Below are 21806 nucleotides of genomic sequence, written 5' to 3' on the forward strand. Positions count from 1 at the left end.
GTAAATGCCGTGCCGGGATTTTATCAGCTAAACCTGAACCGTCGAGACAGGCAGTTTCTGTTTCTGCTCGGACTGACAAAATTCCCATTGGATTAAATGCTGTGAGATGACTTCAATATCTGGGTGTGCAGTAAAAGAAATAAATGGATGGAAGTGCAGTGTTCCTGGCCTTTCTCTGGATAGTCTTCCTTGCAAGAATGGCGAGCTATGGTTTTTTATGTACTGACACAGTTACATACGGTATTACTTCTAGCTGAAATAAGGCCTCCCGAGAGCACTCTACAACGTGAGTGACAAGCGGTTCATTCACCTCATCGAGCTGCTTTGCTTCCCTCTTCCCTCCGGTGATGGACGAACCCATTCTCCCCTCCAGCAGGTTGGCTTCCTTTAACTTTGTCAGAGAGCTGTCTGAGCACCATTCGGTGCCCCGATCACGAATTGAAAAGCCCCATCACTTTCTTTCTTCGAAAGGCAGAGGATTTGGCTTGGTACTGCTAATGGGATTGTCTGTCATTTGTGGCATTTGCTTAATCGTGGCATATTGACATTCTGCCTAAATCAGATTACTTTTATCCGTATTGATTGCACAGTTATAACACACCCCCGTGAAAATCTTCTCATTAAATGTTATAAATATCCCTGCTAATACGATGCAAATGCCCCGCTGTTTTCACTTGGTGCTCTGATGAGCAAATCTGTTCTTTCAATTAGATCATATGCTAAAGGCTGGAGTTACTGATAGGTGACTTTTCCTTTTTATTTGATATGGAGTACTGTGTCACTGAGATTTAAGAGCGGAATATGTTCACTTCTCCGTAACTCTGGACATAATTACATGGAGAAGACAAGACTTGCACCCTCAGCCTTTTTACAAGCCACCGTGAACAAGAGCTTTCAATAATTACAGCACTAGGCTTTACACAGCAAATATAAAATACCTCGATGACTGGAAATCTCCCTCGATTTGGGTTTTTTCCTACTACAGAATTCTGCAGTTATTGCTCCTCTATTAAACCGGTACCTGGAATACTCTTAGCCTGATGTCCGCTTTCTGGCATCACGGGCGACGTCACAAAATGGCATTTTCTAAACAGCAACACACACGTATGGCACCAAGGCGCTTGCCCTGAGGGCGACGCTCAAGGCCGATGCCTGTGAACAATCTTTCCTGACAAGGACCATCCCCTGCAGAAACAGGCTCTACCTTTGACAGAAGCGCGTGGATATGACGGAACAGCTTACCGCGCGGTTCCCTCCTGGCCGAACACGCATCCCGCTGCAAACCCTCTGGCAGAAAATGATTAAACTTTCCCCAAGCGCTTCCTGCGCCGATCGACCTCCACCCGCGTTTTCCCACGCCAGATGTCAAACTGCCCCAACATCCAGCACTTCCCTGCAGCTCAGGTCGGTGTCAGAAGCAACTTCCCCAGGAGGCATCGTCTGCCTACGCAGGACGTGCTGGCCCTGGCTGCCCCTCTCCAGCTGCCTGCCCGAAGAAGCAGTTCCCATCGTACCAACATCCTGGCCCCTCCACTCCTGCGTTTCCCAGGATCTACTCTGCTTCTCCCTGCACACCTCTCACGGATGAGGGGAGCACGTGGAATTAAACAGCCAGAGCCAAGGCGAGCAACAACAAATGAAACTCCCAATTACAGAATCACAGCGTCATTCAGGCTGGAAAAGACCCCGGGGATCATCGAGTCCAACCCTCAGCCCTACTCCGCAAAGTTCTCCCCTACCCCACAGCCCCCAGCATCTCGTCCAAACGACCCTTAAGCCCCTCCAGGGATGGTGACTCCAGCCCCTCCCTGGGCAGCCTCTTCCACTGTCCGAGCACTCTTTCTGGGAAACAATTTTCCTAACGTCCGGTCCGAACCTCCCCTGTAGCAGTTTGAACTGCTTCCTCTGAGGGAGAATTTCTTCTCCGGGATCCTGGTCTCCATCCTCAAGAGGGATCTAATCAGGATTCCTCAGGAACCCTGCGCGCCGGGATTTGTCGCTTTTTACAGCACAATAAAAGGATGGGCTCTGCGGGCCAAGGGCTTTCAGGCAGGTAACGCCCCTCCTCCTGCAGGGTGGCGTATCACCCTCGTCTTATCTGCTGGAGGAGACCATCTCCTCGCCTTTGCCGTTGCTCGTCTTTTATTGCACGTCTGACTGATGATTTTGGCTCTCAGAGGGCCTAAGTATTAAGAGAGCAGTTCTTTTCAGCTTCTACTTCGCCGTGCACGTTGCCGCCTCTTTTCAGACCCGCGGGACGTACGCTGGGGAACGCGGGTCTCATTTTGTTCCCCGGAGCGTCTTCCTTCCGCTGCCCTGGCCAAGCACGCCGCCTCTCCTGCCCTTTCCCTCCTCCCGGGGAGATCTCCGGGGCCTGTCAGCGTGAGGCCAGCCAGGCCCGGGCGCCGTCCGTCACCCCGGCCGCGAAGCGTTCCTCTGCCCCCGCCAAACTCAAGCGGGGCTGGTGGCCCCAGACGAACGGCGGGAGCCAGGACAGAGCCCCCCGACGTGCCTCCGGGGCCCCGGGCTTTGCCGCTCCTCCCTCTCCTCCCTCCACGCGTCGCCGCTCGACGGTCACCGCTCCGGGACGGGGAGGGGGCAGGCGGGGCGCCGGCCCCAGCGCCGCGGGGCCGTTGCGTGGCAGAGCGGGGTGCCGAGGGGCCTCGCCGGACCGCCCCGGGCGCGGCGGCGGGCGGAGAGGCGGCCGGGGGGCTCCGGCGGCGGCGGGGACCCCCCCCCGCGCCCCGCCCCGCCCCGCCCGGCCCCGCGGAGGGACCGGCGGGTGCCGCCCGCGGCCGCCAGGGGGCGCCGTCGCCGCGGAGCGGAGCGCGCAGTCCCCGCGCAGCGGCGCGGCGGGGGGCGCGGCGGAGCCGCGGCGGGGCCGGGCCGGGCCGAGCCCCGGGGCGGGCACAAAAGCGCCGCGCCCGGCCGCCCCGCCCGGGAGTCGGCGGCGGGGGCAGCGCGGGCTCGGCGGGCCCGGGGCTCAGCGGCGCCGGGACGGGCGGGCGGGCGGCTGCCCGGGGCGCGCAGGATGCCGGCGGCGCGGAGCGGAGCGCGGGCGCTGTGGGCGCTGCTGTGGGCGGCCCTGGCGCGCTGCTACAACGTGGACGTGGGTCGCCCCCTGGTTTTCCAGGGCCCCAACGGCTCCTTCTTCGGGTACTCGGTGCTGCAGCACTACCACGACAGCACGCGGTGGTGAGTCCCGCGGGCCCTGCGCGCCCGGGGCGGGGGGGGGCGGCCGGGCAGCGGGACCCGCACCGCAGCCCCCTCGGGAGGGCGGGCGGCCGCCCCGGCTGCGGGGGCTCCGGCCGCCCCGTCGCGCGAGTGCGTGCGCGCGCCACCCCGGCGGAAGCCCGCGGCCCCCCCTCGCCGGGCGGCGTGTTCGCCCGGGGGTGCCCCCCCCGGGCCGGCGGCGGGCGCTCGGCGCCGTCGTCCCGCCGTCCCGAGGCGGCCCCGCGCCCCGGCGGGAGCCGCTCCTCGCCTTGAGGGCTCCTCGCCGCCGGGGTGCGGGGCTTGGGGGTGCGGGGAGCGGGCACGCCGTGCTGGCCGGGAGGGGCGTTAGTGCCGGCACCTCGGTCCGCGCGGACAGCGCTGGGCTCTCCCCCCCCCCGGCGGGCGTTGCGGGTGTCCCCTCGGCGTGGCCGCTGTGGGCGGGAGGGGCCGCCGAGGAAATGTCTCGGCAACTTCTGTCATTTTGAAAGACGTGGAGGATGGTGGAAAGTTGGTCTGCGTCGCCAAAGACGGGGCAAACGGGCAGGGCTCTTGCTTTTCCCGTTGGCTGAAAAGAGCCGTGGAGCACAGTCGGTCTCTCTCCTGTGTGGGTCAGAGGCTCTTTGTTAGAACTAACACTGATTTCTCTTAACTGGGCTTAGGCGATGTCATCTGGTGCCCTTCTCATGTGAGCAGGAGCCACTGCTGCCAATAACTGTCCACAGAGCTTGTCTTTATCTTTCACGCTTCGATATGGCCCAATTACTCAGCTGTTGATGTTGGAACTGTGGTGCTCTGTGATCTAAATAAATGTATTCATGCTGGCGGCCAGTTCTTTAAAAATAAATTTCTTTCACACCCTTTACTTCACGAGTAGTTGTGAGCTCTGCCTTTCTCCATAGTGGCTTTCATGGAGCATTCATTTTTAAGGACTAATCAGAAGACTTTGTAGAGGAGAAGCGCTCTGGGAGGAGACAAGCTCTCCGTTTAAAGCAAAGCTTAACTTGGGGCAGGAACCGACAGAGGATGCAGGGGCTGAAAGCGACTTGTGTTCCACACAGATTGCTGGGGATTCACAGTGGGGTGAATGAAATGCTGATCTAGTGGGGCATGGTGGCATGGAAATCACATCTTTCGGTGCCTCTTGTGTAGGCATCTATCATTCTGATCAATAAAATGAATTATCTTCCGATAGTACCTGCTGGTGTGGTTTACTTTTTTTTAAATTGTCTTTTTTTGAAGGGTTGGTGGACAGGGGAGGGGCGTCTCCAGATATCCCACTTTGTCTGGAAACGATGTTGGGCTAGCAGTGGTAGGTGTCTGTAAGAATCCGGTGCTCAGAAGTGAAAACTCCAGATTTCTGTAAATGGAGCTTCTTCATGGAGCTGTGGCAACCAGAAAAAAAAATAAAATAAATAAAATCTAAGATCAGGAAGTGTTTTTAAATAAATAAATGGCTAGCCCTAACACCCAGACGGGTTAGCAGTAGCTCAGTATGCTCGGCATCAGCACCAGGCTGTCAACAAATCCTGAAGGTGGGATTGCCACCACTCATGGGAACTTGGAGGAGTTTGTTTTCACGGGTGCTTCAAAATCCTGTACCCAGCAGGCTGGGATAACAAGTCTGGGAGATAGGTTTTTTACAGTCTCCTTGACTCTAGTTTGCTATGTGCTCTTATGTGTGCAGGCAGCCTAAAGGTCAAGGGACAGCAATGAATTTCTCTGCTCTTAAATGTTATATGCAGCCATCTTCCAGTTTTCTGAAGATGCCATCCCCTGTACTGGATGGGCATATTCTGAGTGCAAGCAGGTTATTTTGCAGACTGCAATGTATTATCAATTTTAAGCATTTAACGTATTTCTTCTGGAAAGCTTAGAAGATCTGGCCAGTACTCCTTGGCATTTAGACCATCAAAGGGTTGAACCCCTGTCAGTGCCTTTAGCTATGCCTACTTCAACTAGGCATGAAGGCTTCCAGTATTATATAGTACTATTTTAAAACCATATTTATATTGTACAGAATCTTATACATTCCTTTGGAGCATAAAGTGTCTGATTTCAAGTTTAAACTGATTAGCAGTTTCAGGCTATTGAAATACAAGATGTAATCCCAGTTTAGTGGATGAGAGAAGGAAATGCTTAGTAGAACTCATGCCGTTTTTCAGATTTGTCAGGTTTCTCTGTGCAAATCTATAGAGCTATTTCCTTAACTGGCTTGTAGAGTTACTGGATGATTTATTCCTCCCCCCCACCTTCTCTTTCAAATGTGCTATTCTGGGGAAAGTCTGAAGTCTGTTACAGGGAATATGTTAGTAAAAATGTTTTCTATTCATCCCATTGTAGCATATAGCTCCTCTGATAGTCATAAGTTTATCGTTTGGTTTTGTTCATCAGTTTTCTTCTTACGTTTGTAGCTCTTTTATACCCAAAGAAGAGTTATGATTTCAGTTTTCTCATGTCTGTTTTGCCTATCCACTACAGTGGGCTAAGTTAAGCTAAGTTTAATCAGTAATATTTTGGGCATTCATGGCTCGCCTGGTGAGCTGTGCACTATGTGAGCCTGAAAAAATGTGACTGATCATATCTGAGGCTGATAAGGCTCCTGCCTATCTAAAATTATTTAATGTGTTAATATGCTCTCAAGCATTTGAGAGTGTTGTCATGATAGTTCAGGGCTTCTTGCTCTTTATTGCCTGAGAGTCTGATAATCACCTAATGTACTTCTGATCATGACAGCTTCTTAGGTGAAGTGTGTTACTCTCAGTAACCTGTCCATGTGCTGGTGTGTGTGTATATATATATATATATGGTCACTGATTTATATTAAAATGGTATCTGTAATGGCCAGGTCTTCAGTGTTTCAGCTGTTCATTTTCCAACACCACAAAGGCACCCATCTATATTATCCACGACAGGCCTGCAGGTTTCCACTAAACTGATTCAGGGTTTACTGATTCTGGGGGATTTATACAAGCCAAATATTCTTGCAGGAGGAAAGAAAGGGAGGATGTTTGGTTTGAAATACTACATCAGATAAATGTGAATAGTCAGGCTGCTACGCAGTCCTTGACACAGAAATTATAGTGGAATATGGGCATTCAGCCTCCATTACAACAGGAGTAAGTCAGTGCCTTTGACCTGTCTGAAATAGCTAATTACAACAAGGCTTCCGTTTTGGAGTTGTTTTTGCACAGTTTTAGACTCAAGATGTTTGTAATCACAGATGTGCTGGAGTTATTGTATTCTGACAATGTCTTCTTTTCCTTCCTTAAGCGGGTTTTATGACTGTAAATCTTGAAAGATTTACCCGGTTCCCCATCATTGCCATTTTCAGTCGAGTAAGGAACCAGGTGGCTGCTTGCATTTGGAGCAGAGACAAGCTGAAGTGCTTCTGTTCTCTGGATATAATTTTGAAGTTTGGAGTAAAGACCCTACAAAGCGACCAAGAATGTTGCTTTCTCTGCTTTCCTTCAGACAGTTTAAGAAGAAACAAATGTCAGTTTTGCCCCAATAAAAAAATGTTAATAATGTGGCATGTCCAATTGTGTTTTTTTTTTAAAAAAGATGTTACTTTATCCCTCTCCTTTCCCTTCCCTATGCCTCCTTCTTGCTGACACCCCCAAATCCCTCAGCAAGTCCAGGGTAACAAGTTTATCCTTTCTGGCAACACTATTTGGCACAAAAACGTAGCGTGGAGTCAGTGTAGTCTCATGGTGTCCTGCTGTGAGTTTTACAATAAGGAATGAGTCTGGTTTTTGTGCTGTTACTTCATTCCTTCGGCCCTGCTCTTCACTGGATTGTACTGCCCCTGAAACGTGAAGACTGTTTGCCTCTCAGGCTGATGGATACACATTGTTAGTGTGTGATGTGCTTGTGTGCCGCCAGAAGGAGGATGCAGAAACACACCAGCCTCGCGGAGGCTGCCTGTTGTGTTAACGATGTTGTGTTGCATAAAGGACGTAGTGATGCTGTAGGTGCTGCCGTGGTGTTTCGAGGAACCTGGGCTTGCTGTTGTTGGTCACAGGTCATCCGTCTACCACCCAGATAACAGCCCTCCTGCTTCTCGCTCTGTGCGTAATGGATGAACCACTGTTTGGTTTTATTTTGAGGGCTTAGCAAGTTGCAGAGACCGTTCTGATGAGAACTAACTCAGCTGGGATGTGCTGGTGGTGCACCCTCCTCTGGTGCTGCTTTTGAAATCAGCTGTGGTATGTGAGGATATTTAAAGACTTTTTTCTCTGCCACTTAACATTGCAGTGAGGTGAGGTACCTACGCTCCCCAGTCCTTGAGCCGTGATTGCCTAATTGCTGCTGGCATGCCGGAGGCTGCTGCTTCGTGTGCTTGGCATCTCTCCATGCCATCGGTCAGCTTGACACTTTCGCTCACTGTTTCTTCTGCTAAATGCAGCACTTAATTTCCAAATCTCTATGTCCCGAGGGTCAATCACCAGCGAAGTGATAGTTACTGCTTTGCAGGAAGTAATTTTAAGGAGGTGTGGATTTCCCTGTGGCCAAGAAAGCTTCTTGTCATCCATTAATATTGGCTTCTGCTGTGTGGTGGTTTCTGCCTACGGCTGCATAGTTGTCTCCATACCGATGAGGGTGTTTGTCCTTGATCGTGCGGGTATGAATGCAAGAAGAGAAGGTTAAATGGCCTCTCTGCTTACTGCTCCTCATGTTGGTTTAGACCCCAGTACTTCATTCACAGAGCCAGTGGGATGTGGCCAATTCTGACAGATTTCTGTGTGCGTCAAACAAAAGTGACCCTAAAATGACCCCAAACCCCTCTCCTACTGCCCCTTGTTCTCCTCCACAGAAATTAATCTCGTCCTCCTGATGGGGTTTCTCCTTCAAGGTGTTTTCATGTAGCTACTCACAAATATCCTAGGGGCTTCCTCGTGTTACTGTTGTGGTGAGAACCTGCACTCATCAATGCTCTCTGCAGAATACTGGCCACATCATAAGCCTTTTGGCAAAGGGCTGGAGAACTGCTGCTGCTTTCTTGCCAAGAACCCAGATAGTCCTATAGCAGTGCTGGAAAACTGTACCACAAAATTAGGCTATTCTAAATGAGAGCTGGTTAAGCTAGTTGGAATATGTTGGAAGGTTGCCTGATAATAGCAAGAGGACAGGGTTGTACTGCTGCTGACTGTTTAAGTATCTTCTGTGCTTATGCCAGGTAAGACTCCACAGCACTGAAATGCAAGAAGACTGTATTGGACACTAAGGCTTTGTTTTGAAATGTATTTCTGTTTCGATACGGTACTAGAGAAAAACACCTTCTCTGGTTGCAGCGTTGTTTCATAGAAACTGCAAAATATTTCGAAGGTGTTTTAATATGTAGGGGAGATACAAAACAGGTGTTTGTTTTGCTCACTGAGTCCCAAAATCCCTGGATGCAAATGAGTCTTCTATCCAGGTCTGCTGAAAAGTCTCATGACAGTTAAATAGGTGACTTTCTTCCAACAGTTAAGCTCTTACATTGAGAAACTAATGAGAGAGTAAAGGACTTTTTTCTTGACAAAGGAACTATTCCAGTCTCAAACCTTTGATTAAAACTGAGGTGGTATGTGACAAATATGAACTTGACCAACTGAAAAGCAGGTGAACAAGCAGAAAACCTCCTGTGTCCCTGAAGGCAGCTGTCTTGAGGCATGGGTGAGCATGGGTCATGCTAGACAGAACAGGAGATCTGCAGAGGTTTCACCTGCTGGGGTCCAGATTCAAGAGTGACAGAATGAGACAAAATCCTAAGATGACATAGTGTGTGTTGTAGGTGAAATATCAAATCTGCATGTATGGACATTTAGAACAATCCAAAATAGATTTGCTTTTGGCACGTGTCACCAGTTGCCTTTACTGCCTGCTTCCTTCTGCTCAGTCCACATGAAACGGCAACAGACATTTTCTTTTTGAAAGGTGTATTTGCTCAAGACAGCAATATTATCTGTGCCAGTAGCCTACTCAGATCATTAATTATAATTTTTTACCATTCAGCTTTTTAAAGAGAGCTGAAGAGTCATTGTGGTTTAGGCCCTTTATCTCCATCTTGCATTCTGGAACCCAAAGTACCTTGTGCACTTTTTGCTGAATTGTATTTACTTTTCTTAGGTTAGAGCAAAGTGTCTTTTAAACTAGAGATCTATGTGGCCTATGTTATCTTATTGTTGTAACAGGTCATAGAAACAGTTTCTTGCCACTTGCAACTTGAACCCGTAACTCTTTAAGCTAGTAATATCCCCCCTTATTTATTTTTGTTAGACCTCATGAATGTCAATAAGTGAATGACACGCATTCATCGTCTGTGTAAATGAAACGATTGGCATTTGCTTTTCTGCCTGCTGCCTGCCTGGTGGGATTTCCATTTGGAGCTATTATTTCAGGTTCCTTTACGCTCTGTCCCCAGTGTGTGCAGGCTTTGTAAGTTTTTGCAACTGAAATATTTCGAATATTAATTCTTCTCACTTGTGAAAACATGATGTGTGTTGTAAAGTGCAGCCCCATCAAACTTTTCCAAATGATACAGCTTAGCTCATGAAACTTGGGAGGAAACAGTTGCTTAATGCAGGGGATTTTCATCGTTTTGTAAACATATTTCCAAATGCAATGGGGTGGTTTTGTCACATCCAGGGAAGCAGCAGGAGTGGTGACGTGCTGCTGTTTGATACAGACCAGACTGATGCAGGAGTAGCTAGCTCTTCAGGTGGCTCAGGCAGAGCCTGGACACACGTGTGCCTTGTGCCTTGGGTCTCCCTGTGTTTACTGCAATGGTGATGATTGGGGATGGAACTTCAGAAGATGAAAGAGAAGTTGTTTAAAATAGGGAAACCTTCCATTGTGCTGGGCTGTCCATCTGCGCTGTGGGTGGGCTGTGCATGCGGACTGACTTTGTACTAGTAGCTCTTTATCCCTTTAGTGGGTAAACCAAGAATAGTGACTCATTGGTAAGCTGCTGCCTCCCAAGTAACAGGCTCAATCCACACATGTGAGTGCTGGAGGCTCAGTCTTTTAGGGATGGTTGTCCTTACTTCTAGCCCTGGGCTTAACTTCAGTGGGGACTTTGTTACATGCAGAAGCTCTGCCCTGCCTCACAGTGCAAGGGTATCAACAGAGGTGATACTAAACTACCTGGTGCTCCCCACCACCCTCCCTGGAGCTGTCTTCCTCCTGCTTAATCTCCTTCCTCACCTTCTTGTGCCCAGATCTGGGCTCACAACCAGGTGAGAAAGACTGTCCCTTCAATGAGGAGGTGATAAAAGGGTTCCTGTGATATTTGTGCTTCCCTTGTAGTCCTTTGCAAAAAGCATCTCCTAGTGCACGAGCAACTGCCAGCTTGTTAAGCAGTTAACTGGATTGTAACCCAATGATTAAAAAGTGCTCGTCATCTTTCAAGGGTATGTTAAGGAACCCTATGGTCAGAGCTTGTGCATTGGTGCTTCCCAGAGGCATGAGCTCTCATGTGGGATAAATAGCCCAGGTATAGTCTTCACAGCCTTAGTGATAAACATTGGTCAATAGCAACGCTTTGCTGTGGAAGAGATTTGCTCCTGTGTGGCTGGTTGGCTGTTTTTGTTGTCGTTTTTTAAAGCTGTAGTTACATTAAGTGTTCTGAGAATGGGGTGCCTCAACTTTCTAAACAAGCTTATTAATCTTTGGCTGGCTCGCAAGCGTTCAAGTTCAGATTTCATCCTCTCGTGGGTGTGTGCATTAGCTCTTACGGGTTCTTGGATTGATAGGGATGCAGTTAAATCAGGAAAAATGGGTGCAGCTGCTGTTGTCTGTCCTAATACTTTACTAAATGCTTTTGGGGTAAGGGTGGGGATGGGGTGCTGCTTTAAATGTGTTACAGTCCCAATGGATGTTTGACTTGTTCGAGTATTTGTGGCTTCACTGGGGAAAAATGACTTTATTGTGTGTGGTGTTTTCAATTTGTGAGTCAATGTCACTATTTTATAAGGCTGCCAAAGAAAGTCCTTTTGCTGAGGGAGCTCTGGCGATGTGAACCTTGCTGTTGGTTTGTTGTTTTTTTTTCTTTATTTTCTCCGAAATTAATCACTTGTTACTTTGCTTTTGGTTTCCAGGGTCTTGGTTGGTGCTCCCAAGGCAGAATCTAAATACAGCACCTCTGTTCAGTCTCCAGGAGCAGTGTTTAAATGTCGAGTCCATACCAATCCTGACAGAAGATGCACAGAACTGGATATGGGTCGAGGTAGGTTGTTAGGATGCTTGAGGGGGTGATAAGTACAGGAACCAAAAAAAAAAAAGCCCCATACCCCAAATGGCTAGTAATCCTCCTGACAGCTTCAAAGAAGCCCCAAGACACTGGGAGGGATTCATCAGCCTCTCCTGATGGATTTTGAACACTGGTAGCCAAGGTGTTTTATTCTCTTCAGCGCTATGAAATGGCTTCCCACCAAATGGTGCTGATATCCTCCCCATGGCCCTGCTTGCTCTCTCCAGCGAGTACCCAAGCAAAGGTGGGTTTTTCCCTGCATGCCCTGCTGTCTTTTCTCCACCTGATTCGGTGTGACTTTGCAGCGTGTTGGTGGATATGTGAGTGGTTGGGAGCACTGCTGCCTACTCCAGGTGGTGCTGAGATAAAGGTGCATGGGATGGCCCACTTGGTGCTGTGGCGGGTCCGTGATGTGCACCATTATTAGCAGCGTGGCGATCTGTGGGTTCCCTTGTAATGTGACAAATCATTCCTTGGGTTTGCTTCTTGTGCGAAAGGAAATAAGTATCTCAGAGCCATGCTTGTACACTTTTGCACATGATCAGGGTCAAGTTTGGTTTCTCTGATATACTGTCTGACAGTGGCAGGGGACAGTGGCATCCTAAAGCGAGGCTTTGATCTAAAAATCTCATGCTGGATTTTCTGATAAAGAAAATTGAAGCCTTTTAATGTTTTGGCTTGGTGACATACATGTTACTGCTTCCTCTGCCTATAAAAAAAGGCACACTAGTATTGTTCATCTTTTCATGACTGAGTCAAGTAGAATTTATTTTAATGAAGCTTACAAGTGTTAAAAGAGTGGTTTTTCAAAGTTTGATTTGTACTGCTACTGTAATGTAAACTATCTCTCATGGATTCGTGAATACTGCTTGATATGACTAGAGATTTAGGCTTCAATGTTTTTTGGTTTTTTTTTTTTTTTTTAGTGCCCCAGATCTCATTTTCAAGAGTAATTTTTGCTTTGATTGAGTTGTGCGGGCAAATCTCACATCTCTCCCATTGACTTCAGTGGGATGGTTTATTGAAGTAGAGCTGTGGTCATGCTGTAATAGCTGCTGGCTGTTTGGGACAGGTCTGTCCTCTACTATGTATTTCTATGATGCCTAGTGAGAGTGAGAGCATCGCCCTGATTATTGCATATGAGAACTAATAATCAGGATGAAAGGGAAAAGAAAAGCACTGTCAGGCAGATGTTTGATGGGTTGTCTGTTTTCATGTAGGGATTCTTTAGTGGGTATTTAAAACTCATGTCTCCTTGCCTTGCTGCCTTTCTTGTCTTTCTTAGGCAATTCTCGGGGCATGCTCTGTGGAAAGACCTGCAAAGAAGACAGAGATGATGAATGGATGGGTGTGAGCCTGGCTAGACAGCCGAAGGCTGGTGGAAGTGTGCTGGTAAGTCCACTCTTTTCTTTGATCTCATTAAAACGGTTGTTGCTGTCTGACTTTAATGCTAAACACGTCAGGATTAATGTGTTTGGCAGTGACTGACGGAGTCCAGCTTTACAGGCAGCAAATTCTATAGTCCCTTCCTTCAAGCGGAAGGAAAGTGAGCCCTAGCCAGAAAGTTTTATTTATAGAGGGAGGACTTCAAAGCTGTCACACCTGACTTGTGTCACCCAAGGGCTTCCCCCTAAATCTGAGGGATTAAATCTTGAACAGAATAAATAGAACTTTGTCTGGGAGGCACCTGACCGTTCTTTTTGTCATCTGTCTGTGTTTATGCATCTATTTTCCCTGAGTATATGTATTGCATGTCAGAACTTACCATGAAAAATGTAAGATGAGTCTTCGTGGCAGTATTTTTTCTTAATGTATATTAATTTTCCATTAACAAGACAGAAGAGTGGAGAGTGGAGATGACTTCATTGAGTGTGGGTGGCCTTGTTGTCTTTGATATGGTTGCCATGCAAATAGGCTGGTCAAGGAGAGCAGATGTTATCCTTAGGATGTGGAATTTATCTTTTCAAAATAACATTTCCTGTGCTGGAAAAAATTAATCGTAAAGAGAGCTGGGCAAAAACCTTTCTAATATACATGGGTATGTTATGATCAATAGTTGTCTGTGCTTACATCCACAGTTGGGTTCTGTCTTGTCTGCCCAAGTGAGTTTGTCTACAGCACTGTTAAACTGGAAAAAAAAAAAAAAAAAAAAATTGCAACAAAATGTTGTGTACAGTATATGTGGCAGGCAAATTTCAAGCTTGTATCCGGGTAACCCTGACAACAATCTAATTCTAAACACTGCTGTTTGGGGCTCGGAAACTCGCAGTATGACCCCATCTTTCCAATGAACTGTGGGATTGATTGCCCTGGTACATGGCATCAGACTGTCACAAAGCTGCTAGTGAGAAAGATCTCGTACACTGATTACTGTGCCAGCCACCTGGGTAAGGCAAGTGGACAAAACCGCTTCGTACAAAGATGTTTTTCTTAATACATGCTTAGAGTACAAACGCTTATGCCCCGAGTCCTTGCGCATCAGCTCCCTCATGGAGAAGCAGGTGGTTTGGATACCTTTCTGCAACAATACTATGGTATTTTAGCTGATCTTTTCTTTTGGTGTTCAGCTTACCAGTGCTATACGGGCTGACTGATGCTTTAATTTTCTTGGATGTTTCAAATCTGTTCACCGCTAAAGGAGGAGGGGGAAAGGAGGGACATAAATAAAATACACTGTAAACATGTTCAGCAGAGCACAAAATAAAAGCATTCATGCTAGTGTAAGCAATTTATGTTTTCAAGGAATATCCTGATCTATATGTGTGCTCAGAGTCCTGTGTGACCACTGAGGAGTAACTTGCACCGATTTGGATAATACTACCTCAAGACACAGCATGCTCTCCATTTTGCAGTCATTGGGCTGAGCTAGACAAATTCTTGTCCCATTTTCAGAAGCTAGCACATACACTTTTTTTTAGGCAATGCTGAGACGTTTCTGTCAAAATATTACTGAAGAATAATGGTTTTGTGTGTTTTGGTTCAAAGAGGAACTGGTTGCAGCTGATGCTTAGATGTCATCTCCCTAGACAGAAGCAGCAAAGGAAGGGAAAAGCTGTTGGGGAAAAAAGCAGGACAACTACCAAGGCTGTGGCTAGCTGCTCGCTGGCTGAGGGGAGGCTGCAAGGGTGAGAGACATGGGCAGGCTGTCAGGGTACAGAGTGGGGCTGAGGGGATCGAAATTTCAGACATAAAGCAGATTAAAAGCGAAATGTAGCTCAAGTAAAATGTGCAGCTGGTGTTGTGCTTGTTCTGGCGCAGGTTAAGCTGGTAAAATGTCTCCATAAGTTATGCTGATTTGAGGCAGTCCTAAATCAGCCCTCTGACAAGATTGTACTGCTCTTGCCAAGGAGATCATGTTCGGATGCTCAAGGATATTTAAATCTCTAATTCTCATTGATATTTATCACCAAAGTGCTCAGTCCTAAACTACTAATTATACATCTGTGTGTAGACAGAGCCTGGAATGAAGGCATATGAATTCCTTTGTGGATGGAGAATACCTGGCTGTTTCAGGGCATTGTTACTCTCTGTTTTGAGATAACTTTTTAATGAAAAAGATTCGTGACTTTCCCATCAGCAGATGGTTTTTAATACATGTGTTATTCTAATTTTGAAGATCAGGATTTCTTTAAAATATGGCTCTTCTTTGAAGCCCCTATGAGATGGTGATGTTCTGAGAAAATGTTTCTGAATGTGTGTTTGTGGCTGCATCTGCCAATTTTTAGCTTTTTGACAAAATTACTAGCTAACTCGGGAGTAATTCCCTGTAGTTAGGAGTGTGTTCACTCTATATTGTCCGGCATTATAACTCTATTTATTGAATCTCTTCAGGGATTCCTTTAAGTCAAAGTGGTATCTTTGTGGTCAGTAGCCCTGGATGGGTTTTTTTTGCATAAATACAGGTAGCTTTTTAAACCCCCGTGGACAAGTCATGCTATTGATGTCCTGTGTTAGAGAAATTAGTCCCACAGTTTAACTGTGGTTTGTACAAAGAAGTTGTTGCTTTTGCTCTGAAACTGCTTAGTGGCTTAAATTTCTGTCTTACCAGCCTTCTCCAATTGCTCAATAAGAGTACCAGCTTCAGTGGAAAGGGGTGGTAGGGAAGGTGAGGAGGGTGCAGGGGAGCTTTAGCTGGTGTGTGGTAAAAAGTGGATTGTGTTTGAGCCCATATTATGCCAGGATGATACTGAACCAGAGTTTTATGTTTGTGTGGTGACCTAAATGAAAAGCATCAAGCAATGAGAATTTAAACAAATGAAGAAGTAAGATTAGCTAGCTAAAAAAGCTCTGAGTCTGCAGTTCTATGGCTTCCTGTCCTTGGGTGTGCTATCAGTCAATATTTGCATTAATTTAAGTGCTGCAATAATACAGCTGAGATTGCCAGCAATTTCCAAACCAAAATGGCAAAAGTCCTCCTTTTACTTTTGTTGGGAGAGGAACCGGGGACAGTGCGCTATGATTTGGAGATAAGCCACATCCTTCAGCCTTGCTTTTCCTAAATACCTGCCACATCTGTCATTACTCTAAGACTTACTGACACATTGAGTGGTTGTGTGCGTGACTGTAAAAAAACCCATCACTGCGAGCAAAGCCGAAGTGCTCCTAGGGAAGGGCAAACCAGAAGTAGTCTGACAGTGGCACGTTCAAAAAGTCCCTTGTTTGGTTTCTGTCTTTAGGAGTCAGCAGAGGGCTCTGTAAGGATGGGGCACTCGGCCTCTGGAGTGTCACCTGGGTCTCTTGGGTTGCTTCTCCTGTGGTGCAAAGCCCGTGGCTGGCATTAAATACGCAAAAGAGCGAAGTGGCCTATACATTTTATCGTGGTAATGCAGTGTCTGCCACAGATAGAGATCGCCGCATGCTTTGCCTAGAAGCGTTTTATTTTCCTTCAGGTATTTGCATCCTTCCTCCCCTATTCCATGGCAGAGGCAGAGCACGTGCCCTGGCAGCAGCTGCTGAGCACCAAATGTGCTGATGGCTTCTTCACTGCACAAGGGCCCACCTATGGTTTGCATCTTAAAAAGGGTGTGTAAGCTGTCTGTTGTTTGCAATCATCTTGGGGGAAAAAAAAAAAAACCCACCACAGAAAACCCCTCCCCACAGCATCAAACTGAGGTGACTCATTTCCCAAGACCTCTTCAGACATGTGCCATTGAAAAAGGAAGGCTGCAGCCACCTTTGGCAGCATATCACCTTGCCTCAGCTGAATAGGGGATCACATACTGTGATCCAACTAAACATTTTTGGGAAGGTGCGAGAACCAAAAGCAGTTGTGGATGAGCTTTGCTGTAGCATGGAGACAAATGTGCTGGTTGCTTGGCTGCAGAGAAATGAGTTTCAGGGAGGAAGAGGAGCTGTTGCTCTCCTGTCCATTGGGAAAATGTCAGGCGCTGCAGCTGTGGCTTGGGGGAGTCTGGGGAAGCCCCTGCTGAGATAACCAAGGTGGAGCTCATCTCTTGAAGCTGCGGTTATGAGCTGTCCACAGACTCAGGCAGTCAGTGGTAAACCGTAGTGTGCCTGAATACACAGCGTGCTGAAAGTACAGAAAAGTGATCATTAAAAAATATAACCAACCCAAACAAACCCCAAACCCTAACAGATTAGGTAAGCGTGCCCAGAAAAAGAGGCTAAACTGAGCCCATAGCCTCCGTCTGATTTTGAATGTACTTCTTATGCAGCAGCTCCTTTTTTTTTTCTCCTTATATTTTTCCATCTTTCTTGACCTGTGCACTTCACTCCTGAGCAAAGCCTCCTGCTTGTGATGAAATGCTGCTGCTCCCCCCAACTCTTGTTTGTGCTCCTCTGGGAGAGACTAGTAGGTTAATTTATGTGAGTCCCTTGCAGTTTCCGAGATATAAAATGTCAAGGAATTTACAGTATCACAATCCTTTATTTATCTGCCCATAATTTAAAAAAATACTCTCAGTCTGTTTCCGTTTGAGTTTACAACCAGAGTTGAGGGTGACTTGACTGTTGCTTTAATGGTATGTGTCTTTATGGTACTGTCTTTACAAGGGCTCTGCATGTGTGTATTTGTGTTAGCAGCACAGATCTGTCAGGAGAGGAGCTATTTCCCGGTTACTCTGAAAACGAGCGTTTCATGTGCTGGTTTTTTTGTTGCTGTTGAATTTTGAATGAGTGATACATGGGGATTAAAATCATACCTGGGCTTCCTTAAGGCACATCAGGGAATCCTCAAAGCTTCTCTTTGCAGGACTTCGCACATGCATTTGGCTGTCAAGCAGAGTGCTATCAGAAGCATCCTTCGTGTTATGGGTGGCAGCCTGTGCCATGCAGTGCAGAGCTTTCCACAGCCCCCGGAGTCCCTCGTTATTCCTCTGCAACAGCCATCTTCAGGAGCTACGTGCTTCTCCTGGAGTACTGGAAGTTAGGAAGGCAATAAATATCAAACTCCAAATGCAGTGCTGCTAACAGCAGAACACGCTTTTGGACAACTGGCTTTGCTCTGTTTCAGTTAAAATAATGAGAATAGTATTAACCTTTTATGTCTTTCTGGAGTTAAGTATACGGGAAGGGGCCTGTGGTGACTGCTGGATTGAGTTTTGAGCTTCCCAGTGGTTGATACACTTTCCAGGTCCTTTACTGGATGGATGACACAACGACGCCTGTCTCATGGCTATATTTTTTAATGATGTTGGGGTGCTCCCATGGGCAGCTCTGGGGTACAGAGGCAGAAAAGTGGGGTAGCACAAAGGGAAGGAAGACAGAAGGTGTCTTGTCTGGGGAGGACAGGGTCAAATGCAGGGATCGTGAAGGGGGCTGACGCAGAGTTTCTGGGAAAGGTTGAAAGTATGTGGGGGAGATGATTTGTAGCCTAGAGGCTGCTCTTTTCGCATGGGACCAAGGCTTAAATGATATAAATTGACACATCTACACTGACTTCAGTGACTTAGATCAGCTGGAGATATGGCCTGACATGTGCTCAAGTTCAAAGCCCTTGCTGTTTCACACTTTATTACCTTTTATTCCAAGTTACCCCTGAGCATCGGGCAACTTGTGGTTTGTCTGACAGCAATGTAATGTTAATCTTTGGAGTAAATGGGTTCTGGGAAGGTGTGAACCAGGCTCCACGTTGCTTGTACGCTGTGTGCGGCAGTTGTACTGAGCAAGTGTCCTGGTGAGACTGGTTTAGCTCTGGTTTTGCAGGGTGATCTTATTCTTCACTACGAAGGGAAAGGCACCCTGATCTCTGCAGTGCATCTGCACCTTGACTGATGTTGCCACTCTCATTGCCACAAAATCTCTGGCATTTTTACTTAAATTAATTACCAGTAAGCAAGGCCCAGCTCTTCTGCCACCAGAAACAAAGCTGCCTTTCTCAGCAAGATGAGCCTTTACTTACACATGCATCCTCTGGTGGGATAACTCTCTAAGATGGTCTTAGTAACTTTCTGAATCTTAGCATCCATTCTGATCCTCTTGTGTATATTCTCAATGTCTTTTTTCCTGGGTTTCCCTCTTTTCTGTCTTGGGTGGGTTCTGTTAGTTCATCTTTAGTCACAAAAGCTTCACTAGCCATGAGAATTCATACACGGTGAGAGATTTTGAACTCTCCAGCATGGGCTCTGTCTTGCTCTGAGAGCTGCTGTTTTTCCTAGTCATGCACATGAAGGCTGAGGTCTGAGCTGCCAGGTCAGGCAGTGTCATGCGCTGCAGAAGATAACAGTGAGAAGATACTTTATCTAGAAAGAGTAGGAAGTAAGGAGAGGACAGTGGAGTTGTGGGGGCAAGGCAATACTGAGATGTCCTGTTCACGCGTGCTCTGCTTTGGTCGGAGGTCTCTCCTATGACTGGGTCAGTAATGCATGTGATATGATCTGTTTAGGCATGTGCACACCGGTGGAAAAACATTTACTACGAGACGGAGTACATCCTGCCCCACGGCTTCTGCAACATCATTCCCCCCAACCTGCAGCCCCATGGGAGGAAGCTCTTGCCCTGCTACGAAGGTAAGGAGTGGGTGCCGGGAGCAGGGCCCAGCTCCCTTGCTGCACTCATTTTACAGTGCTGTGTTTATTTTCACTTTATTTGCAAAAATCATCCACAGTAACCCTCACTAGTTAATTTTTGGTTTTTTGGTAACATATGCCTGCCTTGTGGCACAGCTGCAGTGGTTGGGTTTTGGGTGAAGCTGGGACAGTAACACAATGACTGAACAGGTCCTGTGACTTACTCTGCATGGTCACAATTTATTGGAGGAATAATACATTCCTGGATTGTGTTTGAGACAGCAGCTCTCTCTTCTCTTATGTGAATAATCAGTAGATAGTGATCTGAGCTTGGCCTCTCATGCTTTGCTGTGGAACAGAGTAAGAAGCCTGAATTACGTGCAATCAGGAACCAATTTGCCCATTTTATGGAAACACTTTCATTTTTGTGTTGTGATTTATCAGAGCACTAGAGGGGGGAAAAAAGGGCTGCTTAACACCTTGCTTGTTTTGGGGAAGTTCTACAGCATTTTATGTTAAACTGCTGCTGTGTTTTAGGTGCTGTAAGGTGTCCTGGTCCTCTGAAGGCCTCGGTTTGAGGTCCTTGGAGAGGCAGGACTCCAACTCTGAGCAGGGGATGGCTATCCTGTTGGTTTTGTTCCAAATCTCAAGTGTCAGTGTTTTCATTTTCCAGCTCTCTAGTGCATGTGAGACTCTTGTATCGTGTTTCCTTTCCTAAAGACTTCAGAAGACAGTGTCTCCTCAGCCAAGAGAAATTAACTAAACCAGAGACCATGAGTGTGTTGTTAGGAAGAAGATAGCATATCTCCAAGAAATAAGATTTCTTGGTCTTCGGAGAAACACTGGGGGGAAAGCACCTTCTTGGTTTCTCCTGTCCGTCCTGGGCATCATATTTCCCCTCTTGCCTGTAGGAGCCCAAGGAAGTGTGGGTGTTTGGAGGCCAAGACACAGCAGGGTTTGTTGTGGGCAAGACCTCTGATTTTATGTATTTATTTGATTTTATTCATTTCTCCCCCTCTCCAAGGTTAGCAGCAGCCAGCAGCAGGCTTGCTGCTGACATTAGTAAGTGGGAGAGGGATAAGGTGCTAGATGTCCTGGCAAGTTTCTCTACTGCTGGTGAGTGGCGGTGTTGCAGCTCAGCAGGCCATGAAGCCAGCTCTGTGACAGACCTGCCTCACAGTCCTCCATGCCCACTCTTCCTCCGGAGGCAGCTCCTCACCTCCCTCTGGGCTTTGCTCAGGGAGCTGCCACCACAAACCTGTGCACCTTCTGGACATGGTGCACACTTGTGCCTTGAGCATTTCCCAGCCCTGAAACTGGTCATTTGAAAAGGGAGAGGTTTTGAGTCTCTTGACTCAGACATGCCAGTTGCTCTGTAGCAGAATACAAGTAAACTATGTAAACCTTCCTGATGTGAGCACTGTCCTCATATACTTTCTTCTTCCCTTCATTTGTTCTGTCAGCAAAATCAGGATAAGGCCTCACACTGAGGTAACGCACTGCAAATCATCTGATGTTGACTTTATGGTCAGCGCGTGCACACAGGGACACTGCTGGGGCTCCTTCTGAGCCTGTGTCACTGCTCCTGCACTGCCTTAAAAGCGGCTTGCCTGAAGCTGTGGCAGGGAGGTGGTTTCTGGAAGAGATGAACTGCCTGTGTTTTTCTGTGCGTCATGTCTTCGGAGTAAAACTGCTGCTAATCTGACAGGATATTTGCCAAGAATTGCTAGAAAATAGAAATGTGTGGGCCTAGTACATGCAGAGCAGCCAGTGGAAAGTTGGCAGGACTGGTCCACTACGATGTTGGCTTAATTTCACTCCATGCTAGAGTGAAAATTGGAGGCTTGGGACTGATTTTCTCCTCCCCCATCAGACATGAACTCACGAAGTATCACAAGGGGTGGCTGCATTTGTTTACTCCTGGATCTTTCAGGTTTCAATAAAACAGGCTTGAAGAGAGAGATAGCCATGGTATGTCACGCAGAGGGATTTGTTGTTTGAGGTTTACTGTGAAATAAGATTGCAGTCATCCTTGTAACTTTTTTTTCTTTCACTTTCTGGAAGCAGAAGAAGCAATTCTCCTCCACTGACACTGAGGAACAGCCCAAAGCGAAGAAGCGGCAAGTCTGATAGGGATAATAAACACAGTGCCTAATGCAGCTAAAGTGCTGCTACACCGAGAGCCTCTGCGGCTGTCGCTGGGAGGCTGCCGGACCCGTGGCTGCACACCCTGCACAGGGGAGCACGCCTTCGGCCTTCTGGGGGACTTGTGATGCATGAATGGGTGCCCGCAGTCACGTCCTCATTTCCAGAAGCCCCATCGTTAGCACAGACAGGGCAGTAAGCCTGCTGAGAGGCTGGTGTGACTGCATGGTCCACAACCAGGACTGGCTCTT

At 47.4% G+C, this 21806-nt stretch overlaps 1 protein-coding gene across 1 annotated transcript in view; it reads left to right on the forward strand.

Moving 5' to 3' along the window:
* The first annotated feature begins 3031 nt into the window (after positions 1–3031).
* ITGA9 (integrin subunit alpha 9) overlaps positions 3032–21806 on the forward strand; it is a 228249-nt gene continuing 209474 nt past the window's right edge. The window contains exons 1-4 of the mRNA XM_074900986.1: positions 3032–3195; positions 11292–11419; positions 12729–12835; positions 19287–19410. Of these exons, the coding sequence (XP_074757087.1) occupies positions 3032–3195; positions 11292–11419; positions 12729–12835; positions 19287–19410 (523 nt within the window). The remainder of the gene's footprint in view (positions 3196–11291; positions 11420–12728; positions 12836–19286; positions 19411–21806) is intronic.

Source organism: Athene noctua, chromosome 2 (genome assembly GCF_965140245.1).
Source record: "Athene noctua chromosome 2, bAthNoc1.hap1.1, whole genome shotgun sequence".
NCBI lineage: Eukaryota > Metazoa > Chordata > Aves > Strigiformes > Strigidae > Athene > Athene noctua.